At 41.0% G+C, this 27,711-nt stretch overlaps 1 protein-coding gene across 2 annotated transcripts; it reads right to left on the minus strand.

Moving 5' to 3' along the window:
- Positions 1–3,620: 3,620 nt before the first annotated feature.
- On the minus strand, positions 3,621–26,648 carry cacng8b (calcium channel, voltage-dependent, gamma subunit 8b). Of its 2 annotated transcripts, none has more exons than XM_088084428.1 (6): positions 26,120–26,648; positions 14,956–15,243; positions 13,394–13,618; positions 8,588–8,671; positions 6,499–6,639; positions 3,621–6,184 (listed from the first exon to the last, which is right to left on the minus strand). In XM_088084428.1, the coding sequence occupies exons 3-6, from the start codon at positions 13,614–13,616 to the stop codon at positions 5,388–5,390; spliced, it is 1,245 nt and encodes a 414-aa protein (XP_087940554.1). In that variant the 5' UTR covers positions 13,617–13,618; positions 14,956–15,243; positions 26,120–26,648; the 3' UTR covers positions 3,621–5,387. The 2 variants fall into 2 exon arrangements, with proteins under 2 accessions (XP_087940554.1, XP_087940552.1); XM_088084426.1 differs by having other exon boundaries at positions 14,956–15,246.
- Between the last annotated feature and the right edge of the window lie 1,063 nt (positions 26,649–27,711).

Raw genomic sequence — 27,711 nt, forward strand, 5'->3', positions numbered from 1 at the left:
CCTCACACCCTAGTGCCCTTTCCTCTCCTTCTCCACCCCTGACATCATGTGTCACTTTCTTTGCTGTCTCCAGGTCACCGGTCACTACTTCTCCACCTGACCTCCACCAGCTCCTCTGTCCCCCACACACAAGGACTATCAACTGATTGGATCAGAGATGTCCCAATAACTTCTCTAACACTGGGCCTGCTGGAGAGTGGGTGGCATGCAGACACCTGCACACACACTCACACTCTCACACATGCTTTTAACTCTCAGTGGGCAGAAACTGAATCCACATGACACACTATCCTTGTTGTATATATAGCTGTTAATACTCCTACTGAGACAGTGTGACAAGCGGTGCACAACCACTAGCTACAAGTTTGGAAATGAAAATGGACATCATAGACCTCTTGATAGAGAAGGGAAAATCTCAAATGTTATCACTGATATACTTCAGTCAATGGTGATCTGCTAATTGCTGAGAAAATGTTTGGCCTCATAGGTTATTTTGCTACCCTTTAGTTTACTGCACTGCTTTCTAACTGAACCTGGTGAGAGACAGACCAGCGGTGTTAACATACGGAAACATGCTCACTGTCCACATGGATGTATTAAGAAAATGGGATACATCACTGGACAAAGGACCCTGTTCATTCCTATAAAGGCTGCTCAGTGGTGCAAGATGTCAAAATTGTTCAACTGGCTCATATAAAATGACTCTATGATCCAGGTATGATTAGCACGATTTTCACACTGTGCGGGCCATAGAGCATGCACACAGGAGACCTGTGGTGACTGAGAGCTGCCAAGCGCAGCCGACAACAACTAACATTTGGTTTTGCACTCTGCTAACTTGAGTGGCAATAAGTTGTTTAAATGTGCAGTTCTTCTAGACTTTCAAAATGTTATCAGACTAAATGGATCGAAGCCTGATAGTGAAACGAGTCATTTGGCGGCAGTTGTGATGCTCAAAAAAAGTTATCGACTATTTTACAGATGTCTTTTACACAATGTAAGCCAGTGGGAAAAAGTATTTTTGGGCCCAATGTCATCATGTGCCGGACCCAAGAGTTTTAATTCCATTGTTAGGTCACTAGTCACTAGGCTTACAACATCCTGATACAACAGCGTTGCTGTATAAACACTGTGCGCCCACACTCTGCGCTCTCCCAAGGTTTCCCAGACCAAAGGGTTGGGCACCATGTTTTCAGAAAAACATTGTCACACCAATGGGGACGGCGTTACCAGGGGTAATCGGGATTGAGCAGTACTGCTTCATAGTTCTCAGCCAAGGCTAATGTTAACTAAGCAGTGAAGACAGGAAGGGTGGGCAGTGGGCACTATGGTTCTACATGCTAATGTGGCTCCCCAGCTGTCTGCCAGCAAAGCCAACAGAAAAAAACAAACAAAAGGCAATACATTTACATCACAAAACATTCAAATTTTACCGCCATTAAACAGCACTAAACACTAAAGCTCACTGAGTCAATGGTCACGTCATTTTGCATTTTTATCTTAAGATGCAACATTTTTGTTACCGAGTCAAGCTATCGAAACCAAAATTAACTAAAACTGACATCCCTACTGCTAATATATGAATGTCTATGTATCTTAAGTTGTGCTACTATAAAATGTGATAAGGCATGTGTAGTGGATGACCTTAGCTTCCTTTGGTAGTCTTTCATCCCTCCTCTTTAATTCTCAGCTGCATCACTGTGACTAAAACTAGACTGTAGGTATGATAATAGCGGATGAAGACACTCCAAGTAATTAATCTTCAGGGACCAGGAGCACCGCTAGGAATCTGAAGCCCCTTGTCAAGGATGTGACACTGTGTCCCTGCTCGATCCTCACTGGAAGTATTCCCACTGTGCTCCCTACCAGTGATAAACTCTCTGAGGTCAAGCACAAATACTTTAGCTGGCCTGAAGGGACCGAAGGGACCGAAGCAGACCTTCTCAGTATACTTCATAATTGTTCATGCAAAAACATGCATGAGGTACCAGATGGGCCCATCAAGGGAAAAAGATGATGAGCTCAGGTAGGGCGGTGGTCACAGAAAAGTATACTGAATTAACTTTCAGTTGCTTTTCTCATTATCCTCCTTGACAAATACCTTCCATCTGGTGCTACACATAAATTAGCAAATATTATAAGCCTCAGGTCTGACAGTGAGGGTCAAAGTCTTTTTAGGATCGCAGCACACCAAAGATTAGCTGAGAGACCTTGAGCTGAACTAATAAGAGCAATGTTTGCTCACTGATATCAAACAGTGTTATAGCCCAAAAGTAACATAGTGCATTTACTCAACTTCTGTTCATAACAACAATTTTGTTATGCTTCAGCATTTAAATTACATGCTACTTTGTACTTTCAGAGGAGAATATCATACTCTATACATTATTCAGCTAATGTTACTTCACAGTTTAAAGCAACATTATGAACTTTTTTTTACCCTAAAATAACAGATTCAACATCGTTCTGATGGCACACTGACTTTTTATAAGAATAATGAAGCTTCTGTTATTCCCACTCCACACTCAAACACCAGTTACTGCACTGTGTAATTTTTGGTGAGAAGGTCAGTACAGCACATAGCTCAGCTGTTTGGCACAGCTTCCTGTTTTGTTTTGCTTCATCCGTATTCATCTACATACTATGTATATTGACAGTTTGAAATAAAGATTAAAAAAAAAAAAACAGAAGCCAGCTTGGTGCTTGCCAGAAGCAAAGAGACAGAAAAGGATGTTCAAGGACTTTTTTAGCGCATTTTTGCTGAAAAAAGCTGCCTGCTTCGGCCAAGATCGGTGAGAGTAAATCAGAACTGTAAAGTTGCTGTCAGAAAAGTAACCAAAGAGCTGAAACTTTGTAAAGCTCAATACATCTGAGGTGAGCTGCAGACTTTTTAAATCAGCCCAGTAACCAGAAGTACATTTTGTTTTTTCAAACCACAAATGTGTCACATTTGCATATTTCATACAAATCATATTAACTTTTCTAAAGTGATGTAGGTCATCAAAACATCAAGGAAATGGCATGTCACCTAAGCGAGACACCTTCCAAGCTGCCTACTACTGTTAAGAGACCAACAAACAACAAAAGTAGGTGTTTTTTAGTGAGTCATTGCTGCAGAAGCTTTTTTCTGCACCAAACGCACATATTTTGTCACTGTTGTTTCAGTGGGGACAGTCAACAAAGAGCAATTGCTTTTTACTAAGACATCACTGTTTTTCCAGCAGCAATCGGGTTCACAAAATCAAAACATAAGTTTTTTTTCTAACCACAACCAAGTATTTCGTTCCACAGCACAGTTAAAGCATAAAGTTCCAATAAATCTGCTACATATTAATGTAAAAACTTAATGTATCTGTGGTTTGCAAATTGCAAATGGGTGAATGTGACTTAATAGCACTTTGAGTAGTCAAAAGACAAGAAACGCGCAATACAAGTCCAAGTCCATTGCTTTTAAGTTATCATTAGATACACTAGCAGCCAATTAAGTCAAAAATCTGAATGCTGATAGACTGTCTAAAGATACCGAGGGATACTCAAAACACAGGTAGCTATATGCTCTCTTTGTACTTCAGAAGAGACTTTTCCTTTTTAGCAAAAAATAAACAAAAGACAGCACTCTGTGAATGTCTGTTGTTTTTTTTATAAACTTCGTGCAATACAGTGTTTAAGTTTATCACACATTTAGATAAACCATAATCATTTGTCTAGATATATCTATTCTCAACTACATACTATTCATATTGCCCACATAAATGCTATCTGTGTGCAGTTTTTATCACATTATTCTTTTTCTGAAATGAAATCAAAGAAATGAAAACGTATAGAATCTGGAAGCGTCTGGTTGTTTTGTTTTGCCTCTTCATTACATCACGTAGCGGTGTGTCCATGGTTTCAACCCCGATCTGCAGTCACTCTGGACATTTTAAAGAGAGTGGTGGGTGGAAATGGGTTAGGGTTTACATGTGTTTACATTCTCATCAACATAAACAGATCAGGTCGGAGTTCAGACTCAGCAGTCACAGGGGGGGAAGCACAGTGAAAAGAATCTTTGGGGAGGTTTAATGGGGTCGTCTCTGTGGTGAATCTGTTGTAAGTCATGTGACTAAGTTGAGGGGATACTGATCATGTGATCAAATATGTGGGCAGGCGGAGCAGACGGCGCAGGGTTGGCGGATGAAACCACCTAAAAGAGTCCAAGGTGGGCACCGGGAACAAAACAGCCCAAAATGCATACCCAGTTTGAACAGTGGTCCCGAAAAACGTATCTATAGACTTTACAAATATGCGTAAATTACAATGTACATATATCTTTTCAAAAGTTTTTCTCTGTGGTGTTTTTTTAAACCCTCTCAACCCACATATACATATTGTCTTTTTTTTTTCTTTTTACAACTGAAAATGATGAGTTGCATGTCTCACTTTGGGACTCTTCATAGAAAAAATGATTCATTTTTTTTGTTTTTCTGCTCAGGCAGTAACCTTTACCTGAATCTGTACAAATGTATTATTTTTTTTCTTCTTCCTCCAGTCAGAGGTTTCTGTTAATGCCCAAGAACAAACATCTTCAACACGACTATAGCTACAAGTACTACTGTTAACACTGATTAGAATGGAAATAAGACTAACAGAGGCCCATAGAAAACTCAGACTTATAATAACAATGAAGTTGGTCGCTTGTCTCAGTCACGCACATTATTGTTGCATTTCTTTCAATATTGGAAGACAATTTACAGTATTCAAATCTAACTTCATGTTATAAATGAAAATTATATCATATGGGGTTTAAAAAAATAATACAGGCCCTCATTCTCCCACATATTGTGCACACTCATGCTTGACACTTTGACACGGTTACACACAGCTCACTGACAGTCCCAGCGGCTCTGCATGGAAGAAATTCACAGTAAAAGTCGTCGAGATCTGAAATTAGAGTGAACGTAAAATTTTCATTCCAAACTATAGTGTTTTGCAAATAGCCTGTAATAACACTAAGAATAATCACAACAACAATTTTACATTAATGATGATCTGGTTAATTAGCAGGAATATTGCACACAAAAAAATATGTGAAACATTTGTCATAATAGCCCAAGGTTAATTGCGTTTGATCATTAACAAAATAAATCATTTCTAGCACGTTAAAATATCAAAATAGTTTTATTGTGAGAGTTCATTGTTGTTGTTATTATCACTCTGTTATTACTAATCTTCTTTTTGTTCTCAGTGAGATTGAGCAGACTAAATAACAGTGAACATGGAGGGAGAGATTTAGCGCTTCATCTGTCTTTCTATTTCCTGTTGAGCCGCAGTGCTCCTCTCTATCTTTCTTTTTTCATTACTACCCATCCTCTCCCTTCCTTCTCGCCTACCCGTCATACACCCTCGCTCTACACAGGCGTTGTCTTCCTATTGAGCGTGTTAGAGTTGCTCTCCCTGTCTCCCTTCAGCCTGTCCAGTGTCCCCATCCCTCGCTCCCTGTCTACTGTGGACGAGGTGAAGGGCGGAGGGCCAGAGCCCACCGAGTTGGGCATTGGTGCATTGGAGTTGGAAGAATTTGAAGGGTTGTGGGACTTAAGCGAGGGAAGTGTACCACTCATCATCACCCCCCCTCCCCCTCCATCCTTTGGGAAGCAGTTGTGGAGCTGGTAGAGCGTGGCCCTGTCCACCGTTCCATACATGGGCGGCAAACCCCCCAGTTTGGGGTCACGGGACAACGTGTAGAGAGAGATGTCACCTCCAGCCAGGGCCGTGTGCGAGCGAGAGTGGGGGTTCGGTAAAGTGGATACTGAAATGGGGCCCTGGGAAAGCAGCGCAGAGGGAGGAAGGCCGAAGTTCTTTCCCCCGCCTCCTCCTACGGGCGAGGGGTCTCGGGAGCGGGAGGGGTCAGTGGAGCGGGAAGAAGAGCGGGAGCGGCGGCGGAAGCGGTAGCTAGGCAGGCGGAGCATGGCATGTGTGGTGCTCTTGAAAATGTCGGTGCGCGAGCGACAGCGCAGCTCCTTGTTTTTCTCGATGTAAATGTTGACAGCCAGTACCCCCACCATCTCGGCCATGATGAAGGACAGGCCTCCAAAGTAAAAGGACCAACCATAGGAGTACTGCCATTTCTTATCCTCGTCCTTCTTAGGAGAGATGTCCCCAAGTGCGGCCGAGATGTACACGATCACACCAATTATATTACTTAGACCTGAGGGAGCACAGGGATATGGTATTTATAAGAGAGCTAAATTAACTCAGACAGACCAACTTACAGAACTAGTAAAACACATTTGTTCGACATGATGGTTTGTGACAGTCTCAATTAAGACAACTATCAAGATGAAGGTTGAATTGAAAAACCTCTATTATACTGCAAGAACAGTCTAAACATAACTACACACTCCCATACAAAGCATACAAACTGTAAGTTCAAATAATATTCTCCAGACCAAAACTCACCAGTCATACACATAAAAGCACACATATTTAAACACAGATGCACATACTGTATTCAGAAGTTACCTGCAGCCACAAAGAGAATTCCTGCTCCAAGGATGATGTTCCTTTTGCTCTTATAGAAACGACTAGCAGCGATACAAACCCCTCCCATCAGGAGCAGGATGGCACTGAGGATCGGGAAGATGTTGGAAGCCCTGACTACCCCTAAACAGTGGAGAGGGTAATGTTAAAGACCAACATCAATAAAGGAGGAGTGTAAATATGTGTGAAATGACAATGTACTTCTGGGACAATATCTGAATTGTCTTCACATTTTGATAAATAACAGTTTTTTGTGACATCACATGCTGTTTTTGATAGTTTTTGTGTATGTAATTTTTTCAGCAACAGCCATTAAATGTATTGTGGAGAGGTTGCCATTATTAGTGGCGGAGTCCGCCATTCCCAGCAGCATTCCCTGCATAACCTACCGATGTTTACATGTAATCCACTGTTACTATTTTTAATGTTATGTCATTGTCACAGTCTCGGTGTTGACTGTCAGAGCAGAACTTTTCCTGCATTATTCAGTTATTTTTATGTCAGACTCAAAGCCCATCTTACATTACACCGATTACAAGACACGTTTATTTTACAACCATCTTCTGGTCTTGCATGTACAAAACAAAACAAAACATTTGCACAAGGGAAAGGAAAAACAAAAATTAAAATAATTTAAAAAAAAAAAAAAACATCCCAAATGAACTTCTTAGCTGAGAAAATAGCAAACCTTTACAGATTTATGAATTTATTTTCTCCCGGGCTTTCTCCAGATAACTGGTTAATTTGTATATTTCAAATGTGAAAAGATATCTTAGTCTCTGTGAATACTCAATTGATATGCAACAGGATTCTCTGTACAATTTCAAGTACTTATCATCGTAAAAGCACGCAATTTAGTTTAGTCCATATATTGTAAGCCCACTGGTCTTTATCCTTGGCAAACAGATTCTGTACATAAACCAACAGTGAGCTTTCATTATTCAAAACAAAATCCCATTTAACATAAAGCTGCAAAATGTGCATATACTGTATCTCTTTTTCAAAGAAAAATATTTGCCACATCAAACTGCTACCTATAGGTATACAGATTTTAGTCAACATTAAAAGGATTCAATTGAAAAACACAGGTGGTTTTTATTATGAAGATATCACAGGAAACTCTACGTATTTGTTGCTGATCATTATAATTCATCAAAAATTCATCTACAAAATAAGACAATGGTCTTTCCAAAACAACTCCATTTACTGTACTTTAGAGTACTACTGTACTATTGTGTGAAAACTGTTCACAGCTTAATATAAGACTGCACTATTTCTGACACAGAGGCTCACTGAGTGTGAATTGAAGAACTTTATTTAATCACCAAATCAACCAGGATTGAAATTTGAAGGATTCCAGGTTTACAAAAACTTGAGCTGTACTCCGAGAAGAGTAAAACAGATAACAAACCCAAAACCTGTCAACCGATAATCCAAGTTTGGGCAATAAAGGAAGAATGCAGAATAATGGTCACAGAGAAAACTAAAATTGTCAGGGCTGTGGCATTAAAAATATACACGTAATACTTGTGAGGAAATTAGTTACTCAGTCCTGGACACATGATTGAATCAAACACTTCTCATGTAGCCTTCAGTGTTTTCAGCAGGTCTGCCAACCATGCACGCATGCACACACACACGCAACCACACACAACCACACACAACCACACACAACCACACACACACACACACACACACACACACACACACACATTAACACTCTTCTCTCATCTAGGACAAGTCGGCCACGGGAAAGGAAATGCCACCTAAATGCCAGCAAAATGCCTCTGCAACATTGTAAACAGAACACAAGCTTTTCTTTATGTATGCACGGGCACACATGTAGCATATCATGGAGCAGAAATATATCACTGCAGGGCAGCAAGTGCGAACTAGGGCACCCCATCTCATGTTTATTTCTTGCAGAGATAATCTTCTGAGGAATCAGCAGTAAAAACACCACGTTAAAAAGTAATGGCAGGTAATTTTACACATTATTCTCATTCTCTATCTCATTCTTAACAAAGTTGTTTTCTCCCATTCATGTGTAGTAATGCTGGTATTGACTTACGTAGGACGTATTCTGCCCCGTCATGGTCAAAGTCTGCATCTTCTGGGAAGTGGTTGATCTGAGAACACACTCCTCTCTTTACTCCTGAGTTATGAGAGCAGAAACAGTGGTGACCAGACACAACAAAAGACAGGAACTCATAACTGTAACCTCAAGAAAAGAAAACAGCAATATCCTCCTGAGGGACAAACTGACAGCTGAACACACTCATATCTTTGAAAGAAAAACGTCTTTTTCTGAATCCAAGCATATGTGCAGGATGATAAACTTCAACATACTGATACGAACCTCACAAAGGTTCTTTTAAATGCACGTTAGTAACATCACATACATGTGCAGGACACAAACACACACATGTAAATACATACAAGTATGCAGACACACAGGCAGACAGATAACTACCCGCCGGGGTCTTGCATGTAGACAGACAGACGAACGGAGGAATGCACGCACGATGATGACAGCACACACCACTGTTGCTGATGGATGGATTGTGAGAAAGATGGATGGAGGTGATGGAATGAAGAGACACAGACGGAGGGAGAGACGGACAGATGTGGGTGAGCTGGTGTCTTTCTCACAGCTCTTATATTTCCACAGGTCGGTCTGTAAAGAAACGGAGGTACATCAGTCGACCCACATGGGTCAGTGTTATTATCCTCAGAAACAGGTTCAACAGACTGTTTAAGATTATGTTCTTACATACAGTTTTTAGACATCAGTGTAAGTTTTCAGATTTCCTTCAGTTCCTAAAAGCATGGGTTCACTGGAGAACTGATCACTGATTCCCAAAATGACTTACTGCACCTAAAACATTACATCTCTACCAGCTCCTCAACACAGTATGTATAAGTGGCCATATCTGTTGACTTTTTCTGTGTTATCTTTACAATTTATTAAGTCAGGATGAAGAATCAGTCAAAGGCAACAGTAACCCTTTACTCTATATTTTATATTTGACTCTATATTTTACGCCAAAACATGATCTTTCCTAACCATAACCAAGTGATTTTTATTTATTTTTTTTAATTCTAATTTAACTTTAACTTAACCACATTTTAGCCATAGCATTGTTGAAATGTAAAGAAATGTTAAGTATCATTAATCGGCTACATAAAAACGTACAAATGCAAATCTTCCATGGTATGCAGAAACGTACAATACCAACAATTATTTTAGCTGGAAATGAAAAAAAAAAATTATTCACATATTAAGTTACCTTGAACATCATGAGCTACAACTGAGAGTATGTGAAAAGTTAGCAAGTGAGCAGAAAAGTAAAAACTGTTAGCAACAAGTCAGATAAATGGCTAAACTTCTACCACTTCTGATGCTACAAATGTGAACTTAACTAAACCGAACCCATCATAACACTTATATAATGAATATTAAATAACATCCTGTTTATAATCGCTTCAGTGAGCTGATGTATAACCTGACACTTGGCGTTGTTGAATGTGTCCCAAAGTTCAGCTGACAGAGTGGTGGGTGTCATTATATATGTGCTATATTTCTTTTATTTATATTTATTCAACCTTTATTTAACCAGGAAGTCCCAGTGATATTAAAACTCTCTTTTTCCAGGTAGTCCTAACCAGGCAGCAGCACAAAGCAAAAACAAATACATATAAACTGACACAAAACAGAGGAACTGACAACATAAAACATCCCAATGAAAAACTTTGCAAGACACACATTTGCACCAGCACCAAGTTTCAAAAATCACAGGTTTCAGCATAATATGATATGATATGAATTCTTTGGTCAATGATATATGTGGTGATATCAAAAAGTCTGTCACTGTACAATTTCTATTCAGTTTAATACAGGGTCCTGTGATCTATATGAGACAATATCAATAATAATCCTAAATGCGCTCGGACAGAAATGGTGACATGGGAATATTAAAATAAAGGCGTATCATAAAAATCTTGATGTTTTCACTTTGTATCGATAAATATTGGATTGTTGATCATTGAACAATATATACTGATCCAGACTGATATATTGTTACACCCTTAATTGACACCTCAAAAAATCAGTTTCCAGGTATTTAAAAATGGATTTAAAAGAGTTAAAAAAAAATAAAATCATGAATTATAGTCTGAGGGTGCTAAATACCTAAAAGCTCTTTTCCCACTCTCTGTATGAACATCTAGCGCAGACAAGATATGAACAAAAAAATCCTACAAATAAAAGAAAGTAATGAGTGACAGTTAATTCAGTGCAACCCCACCTTCAGTAAACCTGCAGAGGGGCTGGAGAGGAGGATAGGACATGTCTCTATCCACAGCATAATGTGCCACCCACCCACGGGCATAAATCTTTTAGAGCTAGCATGTCCTGCATTTCCACTCCAGCTACACCTCACTGCATCACTGCACGACTACTGAGCATCTCTCTTGGCTGAATACTCCACAGACATCAAGGATACTTGACCTCTAAGCCAAGCCAAGACACTGTCAGCTTTACTGCAGCACAATGTGAGTGAAAAGACTGAAAGAGAGGAAACCGTGCGGAGGGGAAGAGGAGGAGAAACCAGTAAAAGATTAAATTCAATGTTTTGGGGAGTGAGACGGAGGGATAGCAAGTGGAGAAACTGAAAGAGTGAGGCAACGTAGGGAGTGGGTGGGGGTGCACTGCAGCAGTGCTGCAAGGGCTAGAGCTTATCTCTAATTGGCTGCTTTGCTATCAGGAAGCTTAGAGATGAGGACAAATTAGCTTTGTACAATGACCAAGCCCAGGATGGGCCGGGGATGCTTTATAAGCAGAGCCAAGAGGTTTTTCCTGGAGACAGAAGTCTGTATGTGAGCACAGATCGCTAACTCACACCACCCCTTTGGCTGGAGCTGCTTCCACTGTTAACTCCATCCCAGCCTTCGCTGCTGAGTGTCAGCCAGGCAGTGTAATGTATAATGAATTAGCAGCTTGTGTTGCAGTGACAAGCTAAAGATTGAGAGATGGCCACTGCCAGTTTCTGTAGCTCCCGCCACTTGGAGCGAGAAGTCGATGGGCGTCAGGGTGAACGTGAGCCTTTTGTCTGAGCACTTGAATTAAATTACTGCAGTCTGAATCAAACACAATGATTAATGGATTATTTTGAGTGAGGGTTACGCTTCAGCGTCATGTAATTATACTGCAATTATGCAAACTTGTTTTCTTGCTGCTGCGGTACAGTCTGACAAATAGAATGTGTTCAGTATGTGTTGATGCTCAAAATGATTTCTGATATTACTGCAGCTTTCTAAACAAAGTGTCCACTGGTCAAGTGAAAGGCGGATGCTGCTGAAAAATGTTTACACTGATCCCGCTGTGCAGAATAAACACATGAAATAAAAACAACACATGGTGACTGACAGAAAATATGTTTCCTCTTAAAAGCTTTGACGTAGCCAAGAGATTTTCATTCCACTGCAATGAGTTTCAGATCAGTTGGATACATCACTACCTCCTGCGTCCAGTGCCACCCACTCGATTTGGCAAGTGTTAAATAGTCAAATCACAGCGGAGGCAGAAAGACGGGTTTGTGATTACAACAAAGTCTAAATACAGAAATCTCTACATTAATGGATCTCAGTAGTTTTGCAGAAAAAAATGGCTAAAATTACATATTCCCTCTTACTTGACATCGGATTATTTAACCAGAGCGACGAGTTAAAGGGGTAGTCTGACATTCTGGAAAACTTGTTTGCTTTCTCACCGAGAGTTAGAGAGAAGATTGACCCCCTTTACACCTTGCATTAAAATGAGTTTAACGCTGACGCTGTCAGGCAGCACGGTGAGTGTCTTTAATCTGATGCTACAACTACAGTGGTGTCTCCCTCAGTTTCGGGTAGACCTGTTTCGTAACATGTTGATTAGCGAACTTAAGAGGTGCTGGTTGGTTGATTTTGTGACAGGAGAGAGCCAGGTTAGTTGTTTCCTCCAAATCTGTTAGTTAACTGGCTGCTGGCTTAACTTCCAGCCCTAACTGGCTCCCAACTACAAAATACCGGCGCTTAATCACTGATGTTGGCATCCAAACCTGATGCAAAGAGGCAGCGGGGAATAATCCAAATGGTCAAATACCGCCACATTGTCAGTGGATGTCTGTGTCAAATACAGACGCACAGAGGCACCTTTCGCAGCAGTGTGATTCGCGCCAGGCAGCATCAGTTTGAATGCCACCAGCAACACAGTGAACAAGAAAATCCGAATAGGAAGACTAAAAGGGGAGTTAGGTGGGTAAAACAAACTCGGGACTTAAACCCAGGAGCCAACTGTTCATTTCCTATGTGGGTTTTAGACCAAACCATTATGTTTTTTTCTAAAGCTAACTATATGCTTTTGCTGCCTAAACCTAAACATCGACTTTGATGTCCAAACCGAAGGAAGTAAACCTAACAGTGTTTCACCTACATTGTAAGTTTATTTTGAAACAGATGCGTGCATGTAACGAGCAGAAATTGTAAATTTCAAAGTGTTTTTTGAAAAGACAACGATGCATGTACAAGCGTAAACGTTCCTAAACGTCCAAGTATCATATTAAGACAAGTAGGTCCGCTGACAAATTGGTAGTATTTGACGAGATGGGATGAGAACCTGTTGTAACTTCACATAGGGTACCAAACTTCTCATCTAACTCTAAACAAGAAAGCAAATAAATGGCTAGAAAGTAACCAGAGCTGTGCTGCCATGTATCAGCTTTCTGTGCACTTTCCACTGAAAACAACAGCCTCAACCAACGCAAACTTATTCCCGCGTGCATCCCCTTCAGTCCAAATCCCACCCATAGACCCGAAATGTCGCCCACATCTTCCTCTTTACCTTCCAGGCAGCATATCCTCCACAGTCCAGAGTGGGTGAGCGCCCCGGGATCCTTCTTGTCCTTGTTATGGGGGTCATCCTGGGTAACGTTGGCTGTGCTGTTGCAGATGAGGGCACGGGAGTACAGCCAGTAGTCCGTCCCTATTGCCACCGTCATCAGGCCGAAGGCAGCGAATGCCCCCACGGTGGTGAGGAGGATCTGGATCCCCTTCTCACACACCATGCCTTCAGAGAGAGAAGATAGGAGGAAGCGTTAGATAACTAGAAAGGATGCAAGGGTGTTTACAATCACACAAAGTGCAGTTCATTGAAAAAGATGGCGAACATTCAGGTGAGATGATGAGGGGCAAGAGGAGGTGAAAGGCAGTGGGGGAGGCGATGAGGAAAGAGGAGGAGGCGGATGTGGGAGGTGTATAAGTGGCTCTATGATGTGTCCTTGGAGGAGAGTTGGATGACTCTGCTGACTTCGCTTAACAAGACAGAATTGATGTGAAACACAACAGATCACACCCTCCCAATCTCAGTGTACTCCATATTCATGACCCTGACACCATTTCCACCCTCAGAATCGGCAGGACTGGAGATGAATACACAAACAAGCACACGCACACAGCAGATCTATAACATGAACTCACCTTGTACTTGTTACAGTCAGGAAGGAAATTAAACAAATATCACACAGCTTGCCACATTTTCCCGTGCATACAGTGAAGTTGCCTCAGTGACCTATAATAGCTACTGCAGATATTTTCTACTGTGTTCAGTGGCGGACGAAGTATTCAGTTCCTTTACTTAAGAGAAATTACTAATACCATGCTGTGAAAATACTCTTGTACTAAAGTAAAAGTCCTGCATTGAATATGGTCAGTAAGTATAAGTATAATCAGGAAAATGTACTTAAAGTATGAAGCAAGTACCCAATGCAGAAAAATCTTACCCCCAAAAAATAAATAAATGGATAAAGAAGAAAAAAAAACTAAATAATTTTTTTAAAGTAGGAGGGAAAACATAAAAACTTCGAAATAAGAAATAGGGGGGAAAAACACCCAATTTATTACCTAAAAAGAGAAAAAAACATCCAAGAAACTCAAAATTATACACAAATTGAAAATCACACTTTCCAAAACTCCAAAAAATTGTTTAAAAAAATTATTTAAAGGTTTATCAAAATACTTGGCAATTAATTTTCAATCATTTGCCTGACTGATAAATCAACAAATTGTTGAAGCAGTACTTGTATAAATTGTATAGTAATTTAATTTATAATAAATATCATATATAATAAACTCTTTTTAAGCAGAAATCTTGATTTGTTAAGTAACTAACGCTGTGAGATAAATGTAGTGAAGTAAAAAGTACAATATTTCTCCCTGAAATGTAGTGGAGGTAAAAATGTAAGTAACATGAAAATCAAGTAAAGTACAAGTATCTTCTTAAGTACAGTACTTGAGTAAATATACCTAGTTACATTCCACCACTGACACCAAAGTTTCTCTCTTCACCCCAATAACACTGATTCTGACAGAAACCAGAAAAGACCAAAGCAACCAGCCAAGACTTACCTGACGGCGAGTTTCTATCCTTCGACTCAATTTTGAAATCTTTCTTTTCCTCGTCAGTGAAGAACGTGCTGTCCCCTCAATCCGGACAGCATCCATCGACTGTTTTCACCCGCTACCCTCTCTCCTTCTTGCACTCGTTCTCTCTCTTTTTGCCTCTTTCTCTTGCTCTCTCTCTGCCTTTCTTCCTCACTGGAAAGCTGTTGCCGGTGGAGGTTGTGTCGTGGACGGATGTCCCGCTCTCCGTCCGTCCTCTGTTAGCAGAAAACTTGCATCATGGTCACCGCTCTGCTGCTGCAGCACATAAAATAAAGCAAAGGACAGCATTTTATTGGCTTGTGTGGTCGTATTTAGGCCATGAACAGATGAAAGAAAAGAGACATAATGACATAAAAACATGTTCAGTATTTTTAGTCTAAAGAGTTTACATAATTAGACATATTATCATTCTATCAGAGCTGCAACTTATCACGTAAACTGAGGACTATTTTACACCATATTGTTGATTCATATTTTACTGAATGCTGATTAGGGGCCGTCTTTTTGAAAATTGTATCATCACCCCTAACTTGCACTTTTAAAGCTATAATAATTAATTTATAAATTGGTTAATCAACAGAAAAGTATCCAGCAACTACTTTGATAATTGATTTAGTGTTCAAAGAGGGGGGCGCCCAGTAACTTACCTGGTAGAGCGAACACCCCATGTACAGAGGCTGTGTCCTTGCCGCAGCGGCTGCAGGTTTAATTGTGGCCTGCGGCCCTTTACTGCACCTCACCCCCTTTTCTCTCCCCTTTTCACGCTTAACCTGTCCTTTCAATAAAGGCAAAAAGCCCAAAAAAGAATCTAAAAGAAAAAAGTCCAACAGGATTCTATGCAAATTCAGAGCCGGTGGGTTGTCTGAAAATGGTTTTCAACATAGAGGTAGCTGAACAAGCCACTACATAAGGTACGGAGCTACAGTTCTGGGATGATGCCCTCCTGATATCACACATGCACTAACGTGCATGTGCTGTTGGACCAACTTGCAAACCACAAAGTAGCTCGGATTACATCACACACACACACAGCAGTAACATGACTTCATTCTCTGCTCAGGACACCATTACCCCACTACATTTTACATAGAAAATAGTTGCTTTTTGCTATATTAATGCTTTAAATGTTGTATCAAAGCAACCCGGTAATTCATTGGCATTTCAGTACCTCCGGTTCCCTCGTCTCAAACTCAGTTGGTTTTTTGAAAGTGTTTTTGGTTAGAAGCTTGAAATAAGGTCTGTGGTTCACACAAGCTGCAGAAACTTTCAGGTTTTGTTCTACGACATGTCAGTAAATATCCCACCTGCAAATTTTGAAGCCTTTATGTGTCTTACAACAAAGAAAGTGGCAAACTGAGACTGCAGAAAGTCGTCATATCGAGCTGCACCGTACACAGCTTTAGAGCAGCACAACTGTAGTGTAGTTCGTTTTAGGCTAACTAAAGCTTTTTACCTCTGGTAATTACATTTAGGCTTCGAAAATCCTGCAAATGGTGTTCATTTGTGAATATTATCTTGGTGAACAAAACATGTAAGTATCAAGTAACATTTGTATACTACAAAGCTTTTTTTTTAATAATCCAAAATCCAATCGAAAAATCCCATAGGCATTTTGACAAGGGAACCAGGGAGACATTAGCTTCCGGGTGGGCCAAAAGAAAAACGTCATTGCTGGGGCACTCTGTATCTGTAAAATTAACGACATTCCCATCAGCCTACTAATTAGCCAATGTTAGCATGCTAACACACTAAACAAAAATGGTGGACGTGGCAAAAATGCCTAAAATCAGAATGTTATCACCATTATTGTGAGCATGTTAGCACGTTTACATTACTCAAAGCACAAATGCACCTAACCACAGCCTCATAGAGCTGCTAACAGGGCTGTTGCAGATTAATTTTCTGCTGATTGACTAATCAACCCATCAGCTCTACATTCTGCACTACAGATGCTTTATTGAAATGTTGTAGGATCATATTGGAAAGATGCTAATACAGATTAGAGTAATTATAAGTGACAGCATTACAGGCTAAAGACAGAACGACTCCAGAGCGAGTTGTACTGCATCTAGCCTGAATAAGAGGAGCAAGAGGGGGAGGCAGAGAGGACCAACCCGACATTGTTACCATAGCAACATTGAATTCCAAAGTCTGGATCAGCATAGAGCGAGGAGGGGGGGAGAGGGGCAGGCAAGAGATAGAGGGAGAAAGAGGCAGAGAGAGCAAAGCTGAGAGAGGGCAGAGAGGAGAGAGAGAACAGAGATGGGAAAGAAAAGAGGCAGAAATGAGAGGGGATATTTCAAATCACTAGTGTTGACTGTGAGACCCAGACAGACGCACAGACAGACCAGTGCGCTAATGCTCTATCAATAGATTTGTGTGTGACCACAGTGACACAGATGCTCCCGGACAGACACACACACACACACACAAACACACACACAAGCACGTGCTCTCACAAACTCACATGAATAAAGACAAAGCATCAGTGACTGAATCGTAATCGTTCCGTCGTTTTTTTTTTTTTTTTTTTTTTTTATGAATTAAGGCAAAATATGGGGCTACAATGAAGCGGCACACATTATTCAACAAACATTATTAGCAGACATAATGCAGTGCAGTCAAGTCTGTTAATATTTGATGATGCAATATGGCACCGTGATCAAAATAGGTTACATCCTGTTTGCATTGTGAGACCCAAAACAGAGCTGCCTTAGAGACAGAAGGAGAGATGGAAGGAGAGACGGTGTGTTGTGTGTGTTTTAAGAGTTTGTGTGTGTGTGTGTGTGCGTGTGTGTGTGTGTGTGTGTGTGTGTGCACATTTCCTCTCCAGTGCATCTGAGGATGGGTCTAGTCCAATCTTATTGAATCCCAGTAATGTTCCCCTCAGCTCCCCTCAGTTAGACAGTTAGCCTCGTATCTCTGCGTTCAGGCTCCTTATTATGTAAACTGTCAAATGACACCATCACAGGGGGTTCATATGTGCAAACAAGTGAATATGAACGTGCGCGCGTGCATATGTGCGTGCGTGGGTACGTGCGTGTGTGTAGTATGACCTTCCAACCCTATCAACATACTGTCTCTCCCTGAGGAAAATACATGTCCTGAAGGGATTACACTATCTCAAAGGCCTAAAAGCACAAAATCTAGTGTGTGTGTGTGTGTGTGTGTGGTCTTTGACTCCAGTACTTAATGGATGACCTTAAGAATAACCTACCAAGTTATTCCCCTTAGCAAAAACTCCCCTGTGTAGGAGATCATAATTGTCATTTAATTATCTGTAATTTCTATTTTCCACCAATAATTAAGAAAGAGGGGAACGAGGGGAATGAAAGCAAGAGAGCGTGAAAGAACAAGAGGGCAGGAAAAAAAGAAAGTGTGTGAGTTTAACTAAATAAGTTAGACTACTAGGGGACTGTACAAAAGTTAGTAGTGGGGAGAGAGGGTCCAAAAAGAGGGGAAGGGTATCGTCATTTTTCTTTTGGCTCAAGGTAAAGTAGTGTGGCTTTTTTAGTATCCAAATCTCATACTTTATTGCAGCCTTCTTTTGAAATATGGCTAATGGTTACATCATATGCAGAAGCAATCCTGTCTCCTAAAGAAATCCTGTTTGTATGCTATTAAACTGCTTTCTTAAATACATTGTGGCAACTTAATTGCACCAGAATCTCTAACCAGTCAGCCATCAAGCTGCTTTGTGGGTCAAACAAACACTGGACTTTCACCTGCAAGCCCACTGTTGGTTTCCCATTTAAAACCAAAAGTCACCGTAGTGTGCTCATATGTAGCATGCTACACTCACATGACGTGACATTATGTTACTACCAACCGTGCTCATTTTAAATCAAACTATCATATATTGTTTCAAAACCTAACCACGTACTTTTGTTGGTTAAACTGCAGGAAGTAAAAATAAAAACAATGTTTTTTTTACGGTTTATTTTAAAAAAGACTGGATGTAACAAGCAGAAACTAAATATTTTCTTTGAAAACGGAGATGCATTTTTAAAGGCACAATACATTTAACAGGTGTAAATTGAGATGCTGTCCGTGAATGTAAAAAAGTGACACGGGAAGGTACCTATTGCGTCATATTTTGACATGTAGGTCCAAAAACAAAGCAGCAGTATTTGCAACATGTGCTTATCCCTACTTGTCACATGTTGCAGCTTTGTCAGTGGACTGCGCCCATATAGTATGAGTCTGGTCTCCTTGTGCATCTGTTGTTTACACTCCAGGATGCCACTACCAGGTTGTCAACAAATGCACATGGTGGGAGGTGGTTTTGTAAAGGCAACAAGAGCACATGCAACGACAGCACAGATGATGAGGTTTAGGCGACAAAGTCACAGATGGTTAGGATTAGGGGAAGGAGGCACATGGAAAGGTGTTGAAAAAACCCATTACATTCAAACGGGAAGTGAACACCGGAGTCCTGCATCAAAGTCTTGTTTGTGGGACCCATCCACCTCCCTTCCCACCCGCCCTATAAGCACCCTTACTTCCCATATATTACGCCATTACCAGCAGCATTTAGACCTGTTGTCGTTGATGCATTTCTTTCCGCCTATGCACGTATCGGGCAGGTGCGGCAGGTGCTGTCTGGCTGGCATACCACTGTGAGCGGTTCTATCACGTTCTTAGGTGACACCATCCAGTGGTATATCATGTGCACACAAAAGAGGACTTTTGGCATTGCACACTTGCGCCAAAAGCTCTGACAGAGCGGCACTATTTGACGAGTTCGGAATGAGAGCAGGTTGGTAATATAGGTGCCAGGCTTTGACAAGGATGAAGACCATGTGGAATAAAAAGGAGGATATCTGGCTCTGCTGCACTGATTTCAAATTCTGCTTTTAAAAAAAGCTGTCAGCCATGAGTATTCTTTACAAAGTGAAACATAAGGTTCGGGCTCCCTCATCGTTTTAAAACAGTCCCTAATGGCAACAGATTTGACAGGACAGGTAAAAATTGGTGGGAAATGTCAGATTAAGAATATGGGTTGATTTAAAAAAATACCAGGATGTATGCCTTCCCATAATTCTGAGCTCCCCAGAGCTAACTAACTCTTAGCGTGATGCTTTTATAGTATGTTTGCAACACTCAGAGGACTCTGGGCCAGCCAGAGGCCTATTAGCATCAGCAGGATGTGCTGCAGCAACAAAGGCCAAGGCCTTAGCTTTGGGAGCTAGCTGCTACAGGGATCATTATGGAACCAGGCACTCACTTGTCAGGAAACTTCAGATTTAATCAGATCTACCTGTGTGACTCATTCCCAGCATGACAGAATACCTCGTATAAAATATAAGCACACTCAATGAGTTGCGGCTCCGATAATGCAGCCATAAATCACACAGGAGATTTGACATTTGTAGCAGCTGCTACAAATTAGTTATTCATTGCATAAATCAACTACCAAACTGCTTGTTGAATAAATGATGACATCTGTAATATTTTTTTACACACATGTGAAAGGCAATGATACTGTGTGGGCATGTGAGAGTATTTTTAATGTAAATAAGCAACACTGATTCAACAACGAGTCACACTGCTTTGACTGCTGCATGTCCAGGAGAGGAAATCTGCAGAATGTAGTTAGTGAAAATGACATAAGCTAACACTGATTGCTTGACCAAGAGAAAAAAAAAAACGCACTAGGCCTACTTATGATGACAGCTCTGAAAATACAAGCAGCGTATTCTATTCTGAGCGCTTGATGCAAACATGCCTAAATATTCAGAGCGGTGACTCTTGGAGATGATTTCTCCCCTTAATCATGAGAAAAAGCTACACACCTGAGCTCATTGCTGAGATCCCACAGCTGGCTAACACACACACACACACATTTACATCTCCACGCACTCACATGCATGCCAGCACAGACACACACGCAGGTGCACAGCAAAAGATCAACACGCAAACAAACCCTTGGCATGCAAGCACATATGCAGCCTCAAACCCCCACGACTGTCAAAATGATGACAATAAAATGATAAAATAGGTCATCTTTAAAAGACACTTCAAAGCATTGCAGAATTGCCATTAAGCCCATGTGAAGAGTCCACCACGATCCTCAAGACTGCATGTGACCAAGTCTCTGCCTGTCTGAGCAGAACAGCCTGAGGAGGCAGTGACAGTAACACCTTGGTCTAAGAGGCTCCCAAAATAAAGTGTCTCTGGATGACCTGACGCTCATGAACCCATGAACATATGCTTAAACACATGCGCATGTGCAACCATGCACATGCATAAAGATGCTGAGTAAAGTGACAGCAGGTCAAACTCAAGATGGCTCTTAGAGTTCATGCTTTTTTATACAGAAAGAAGCGTGCTGTTGATTTATTATCCTGCCATATACGTGCAGCAGAGGGGGAAGACATTAAGTAGGAAGAGAACTGAATATCTGCAGAAATCAAAGCTGCTCAAAGAATTGCTCTTAATGCAGACAAAACGGCTTCATCTAGTGTTGTCACAACACTGGAATTTCTAACGTTGATAATATACCATTTTTGATACTAAAGAGGAAAATTGACACGGACATTTTTTTGTTGTTGTTTTGTAACGTAGGGGTTTTGTTAAGATTGTGTTGATGTTTTTGTGTCCTCTGTATTATTATGATGATGACTCATGCTCATACTGTATTCTGATGTATGTTTATGGGCCTTATATACATAAATTTTCTGTTCTCGTCTTTAAATCTAAAGCACTTTGAGTATACGTGTCATGAAATCTGCTGTATAGATTGCCATTGCGACTGAAGGCATACAATTTCAAATTTATGTTAAAAGATAAAGATTACAAGAGTATGACATGATGATTAGGACTTTTCTTTTCTTATTTAGTAGCAGGGAACAGGGCAATGACTGTAGTAAACAAACAGAGAGAGACTGAAAGCGCAGCTGGTATTGTTGTATTGATACCATGGAAAATGAGTACTGAAACCATTTCAAATATCCAGATTCAATATATGAGCTACTGATAAATCAATATTGTTTTACAAGCTACAGCTAATGTTTAGTTTAATTAATAATCAATAATTTAGTCTGTAGGATGTCATAAAATTCAGAAAAATAGTTCAAGGTGGTGTTTGTACAATTAACAGTCCAAAACCCAAACATATTAAAAATGTTAATGATATAAAACTGACAAAAACGGATAATTATCATAATTGAGAACATTTTTATCAATTGATAATATGAAAGAATGAATGTTTGGCATAAATCCTTGACACTGTTAAAGGCTAAAGAAACTGTCTGATTAACTTTTTGTTTTGTTTGTTTTTTTGATAAACTGTATGGCACTGATACTCAAACAGCAGTGCTGGGTGGACTGCCAACTTTTTCTAATTCACAATGAAATTTAATTGATTCATACAGGAAACTTGTTTGTGCGGCATACTTTTATGGTGCCAGAATGCATTTTAAAGCATCAAAATAGAGTCTGATAATCAGAAAAGGTGCCGGAGAACGATCACCAGGACCCCCGGCAGGTCCAGGTTAACTATATATATTGTAATTATTATTATTTGTTTATAAACTGACCCCTGGCTTCCTGTCATTTTAAAAAAGTAGACCTCAGGTAAAGCAAGTAGAGTATCCGTGCCGTACTGTATACAGTGTTTGCACACACCTACAGCCTGTTGTAATGAGTGAGGAGGCTTTGGTCACAGGTCCCATGTTGTGTATCTACAGTCCATTGAGCACGCTAGCCTGTCAGACATGCCAACACTGTGTCTCTGCTGTTTGTTTACACTGCATGCTTCTGCACAGACGGGTTGTCTACAATCACTGATACTATGTGGTTCAATCACATGCTCTTAGAACCCCGCTCTCACAGGCTGCACTAACTTGAGCGAAGCACTTAAAAACACCAAAGCTGGAGGTTAATTGATGCATGGGTCACAGCCATGGAGACAGGAGTCAATTAGAAAGCCTTGGATAAAAGCCTCTGCTCACTGGAATTATAAGCAAGGTTGTGTACTGAATCAGCAAATACATGACGCCCGTGTCTAATTTGCACTCTTATCAGTTCAAATTTACTCGACTTACCAAATAGGCAGGCGTTTGTTTTACTGACATTGGTGCAGGAACAGAGGTTACTCATTTATGTGATTGAACAGTTGTTTTTGATAATTAGAGCTGTTCTGGGACACTGACATCATATTTAAATTGAGCTATCTGTTCCTCTTGCACAATGCAGGGTTTCCTCCTCAGCTCCCTGAAGAGAGGAGGGAACATTGTGAAGCCTGTAGACCATCAAGAAAATTGCAGCAAAGGCATTGATCCTCTGAACAATAGCTACATGACAGATGTGATGATGGTTGCAGAATCGCTTCTCCTCAGAGGGAGGAACAGAGAGTGAGAGGGATATGAACGGCTAACGGCCAACCAGCTATGAAATACGGGAAAAATAGCGAGACAAAACAAGCAGAAAGATTCAGAAGTTGCAGACACTCTTTCCGATTGTTCTGGGCCGTTCGTGCAATAGATGATTATGATTTGGCCAGCATTAAAAAACAACCACAGCCTGTGTGGGCTACGCACCAGTATTGACTGCAATGAGTCACCTTACAGCGTAAACAGCAGATCTTTGGCGGTTGAGGGGTTTTGAAAGTAATCCAAAATGCACAGAGGCAATCATCAAGGCCACACACACATACCCCACGTACTACAGACGGTGTTTACCATGTGAGAGGCGGCGGGGCTGAGGGGGCATGACCCACAGACAGCAGGACCAACCACACCAATCAAAGATCTGAGAGTTGATGGAGAGGCAGGCGGTGAATGACAGCACCATGGTGCAAAAAATTACACTTTCTCGTCACTGTTTGGAACGTGTTTGATGTATTGCTGCACATAAGTTGCAAACATGGCCTTTAAAGGAGCAGTGTGAAGGATTTAGGGGGATTTAGTGGTGAAGATTGCAGAGTGCAGCTGAAACTTCTCCTACGTGACAAGCATGAGGGTTTTACCTGAAGCCGAATTATCTGCAGAGGTCTTTTCCTCTCCAAAACAAACAGAACAGGTATTTAAACCTATAAAAACACTAAATAAAGCTGTTGCACATGAGAAATCTTTTTTTTTTTCTCGTCGTGGAGGGTCTGCTAACTACAGTGGCCCACATCAAAACAAAAATATCGAGACCCAGAGTTTGGTTTGTCCGTTCTGGGCCACTGTAGAAACATGGCGGTGCTACATGGTGAACTCCATAAACGAGGACCTGCTCCATATGTGAGTATAAATGTCTCATTCTAAGGCAACTAAAACATGATAATTCTTATTTTATAAGAATTTTTTATACACTAAAGAAAACAAACGTATATTACTTTGCATTTTTTCCAATAAACGATTAAAATCTGACACACTGGACTTTTAAGGTGCAACAGTCAGCAAGCATTAAACTTTTTATGTAAACTGTCATGAAAAGTCGAAATACTGCCATATCTTTTCCAATCTGAGTTCAAATTATTTATATTATCTCCATGTTTCACGATGCGTCTACTGAGTTGCACAGAAAGGCAGTTATTTAATAATGCAATTGCAGGTGTAGTCCATGGTTTTCACACTGAGCAACACAACACAATGTTGACAAGTCTGCCTGTTCCGCATCCTCGCCAAAGAGGTGCACCAGTTACATCATGATAGTAATGAAACTTAAATAACATCAGAGATATTACTAGAGCCACTGAGGGAGCATTGACGGGAGGGGTGTCTTTGCTTGGGTTTCGAGAATCAGCAATCTTTCTCCAAAATCGCAGACTCTACCTTTAAGGTTCCAATCCACAATTTACTAAGTGCATGTAATTATAATGAAATCAACAGAAAATACTATTTAAATACCAATCACCACCCACATACTGGCACCAGCTCTTTACAGGCAAGTGGAATAATTTAAATGTAAAAACTGCCCACATGGACAAAAGTCGGATCTGCACCACAACCCTAAAAGAGCAGGTGCTGCTGATGGACACTTGTGCTGCTGTAAAAAGGAAAGGGTCAGTCCCCATACTGAAGAGATGCAGCACCTAAATCAGAAGCTCGGCTCAGATGGGAAAGCATGTGAGATAACTGCAGGTGACCACATTTGGTGATTTCACATCAGACGATGATAATCACTCAGAGTTGTGCCTGTCATGAGCTGCAGCCTCAGTAAGGACAGATATAACTCAGTCACTACCTTGTTTTTCTGTCAGTGCACAGTGACTCCTGAATGCTGCAGTGCACACTACTAGAGCATCCCCAAATCAGAAGATATTTCATCCCACCTTTAACCCAGATCTGAGCTGTGATGAAAAATGAATGATTGATAGGGTGCCAGATGTTTGGTGCCCTTTACCTCTGGATCTGTCAGAGCACAGAGAGAGCAGACAGTGGGCTGTGAGGAGAATGAATCTCATAACGCATCAGATAACATGATGTGGCCCAGGTCCAACACGAAGCTAAGATGTTGGCCCTGCGCTGCGAGGAGTCCAGCAGCAGAAGCTGTGCAGACCACTGCTCAAACACACAGGCTACAAGCTCGGAGCAGAGAGCGTGCAAAGCTCAAGTATAGTGATGCGGACTGCGGTGCATTCATTAATAGAGTAGGCTACACACATCACCCTGCTGCCTGCAAAGGCTACACGGTGGAAAATGGACGCCTAGCATCAAGCGGCCGGTACAGAGAAAACTCAGTGGACTGGGACAAAAATCACACATTACAAACACAAATCCGCAGAAATCACTCCTGATTGTGCGACCGTTTCAGCGCACACTACAGATATTTTAGTCCCCGTGCACACCTGCGGTGCGGATGCAGGGAGAGCTTCAAACGAGCTATTATAAGGGTTTCATTTGCATAATAGACGTTGCCGCCGCTAATTATAGGCCCGCGGAAATAGGTGGGAAAATTATCATTCAGCATTTAATCAGAGAAGTGGCACAAGTCTGAGAATTATTATCATTATTTTTTTCCTGTAAATTCCGTAGTCTACACTGTCAGGAGTGGGCTAAGTTGCAGGCAACGTGAAACAAATCAATGTGGCGTGTAAATTACACTAAATGAGCAGTGTGTCCATGGAGCTGCAAAGTGAAAACAACAATAACACATTGAGATTATAATCATATAAAGAAGCTTGTAGAGATCTTACCTGCAGGATTTTTTTTTTTTTTATTTTCAGATATTCGCAGCGCGTCGCACTCCCAGCGAGGAGATGGAGGGAAAAGAAGACAGGGGGTGGACGGTGGATGGGCTGAATAACGAGTCTATCGAGGCAAAAAAATAAATAAATAGGAAAAAGGATGAATAGACTTGATGAAATAAGAAGCACGCGAGGGACTGCAATTCCTGATTAAATTTGAATCAGCCAGTGACGGGAAAGGGTTGCATTAAAAAAAAAAAAGGCTAATACAAAACACGTCACTGAACACGGATTTGTCTACAGTGGATGTGGCCGCTGCTTGTGTGTACTCGGGGAGAATGCGTCTCCCCCTCCCCTCCGGTTGGACGAGCGCTCTCCTGCCTGCCTGTCTGCTCCTCTATCTATTTCTCCCACACTGAACCCGACGCAAGGAACTTGTCGCATCCCACCAAAACTCCTCAGTGATGTGGACGATGACGGATAATGTCAGAATCGACACAAGACGACAGCAACGACAGTATGTTGCGTTACAAGAACACGGCGATGTTTTTAAAGCCCCCCATCACCTCCCCTCCCTCCTCTCTCTCTCTTCTCTCTCATATTGAGAGATCTGGATGTGCTTATTGGAGCGTGTGCCACGCGCGCATGGCTGTGCGTTTGTAAGTAGCCTACTAGCGATGACCAGGTTATGTGTGTGTGTGTGTGTGTGTGTGTGTGTGTGTGTGTGTGTGTGTGTGTGTTATTGATGGGTTTTTGTTTTACTGGAGAGCGACTCGATGAAGCGCCTGTGGGACACTTTTCCTCTGTGGTGATGATGATGATGATGACCGCGCTGGTAGTTCTGGGAAATGCAGCACGAGCGCAGCCCTGCAGAGAAAGAGAGAGAGAGAGAGAGAGAGAGAGAGAGAGAGAGAGAGAGAGAATTAGGCCTAAATTTAAAGTCCAAGATTTTGATACACTCTTATCAGATTAAAAATGCAACATCTACTTTGTGTCAGCGCCAAAAGTACCACGATATGTCAGTGCACGTGACAGCCTAAGAAACAACCAACACAATAACACCTGGAGTTCATCTCCGCACAGTTCACACTCTGACTTTTTGTTCACTCAGTTTTACTCCATGGATTTTAGGTTTGTCGTTTGTTTGTTTTGTTTGTTTTACATTTGATTCCATGAATAGAGACCTATTGTTCTTAATCATTTCTTTCTTTTATGACCTCAAACAAACAAACAAACAAACAAACACTAATTACATATATACTATATAAATATATATGTGTGTGTGTGTATAGCAGAAGTAGCAAAAGGCCTATATGCACAGCAGATCTATAATGCATGTACACACACACACACACACACACACACACACAGAGAGAGAGATCAGATTGGCCGAGCCAATTTTCAGTCATACAACAATCTCTCACAATCACACACAGTAGTATACATATATACACACACACACACACATAAAACACATGATTATAGGTTAACACGTATGAGACATATGAAATTAAAGTATGTATGACTGTATATGTACTGCATTAATATATATACCAATAAAGTGACTTGTGCACTTTATGTGAAGCACTTTGTAACTGTGT

Source organism: Plectropomus leopardus, chromosome 11 (genome assembly GCF_026936395.1).
Source record: "Plectropomus leopardus strain MGB_pleo_1.0 chromosome 11, ASM2693639v1, whole genome shotgun sequence".
Taxonomy (NCBI): Eukaryota; Metazoa; Chordata; class Actinopteri; order Perciformes; family Serranidae; genus Plectropomus; species Plectropomus leopardus.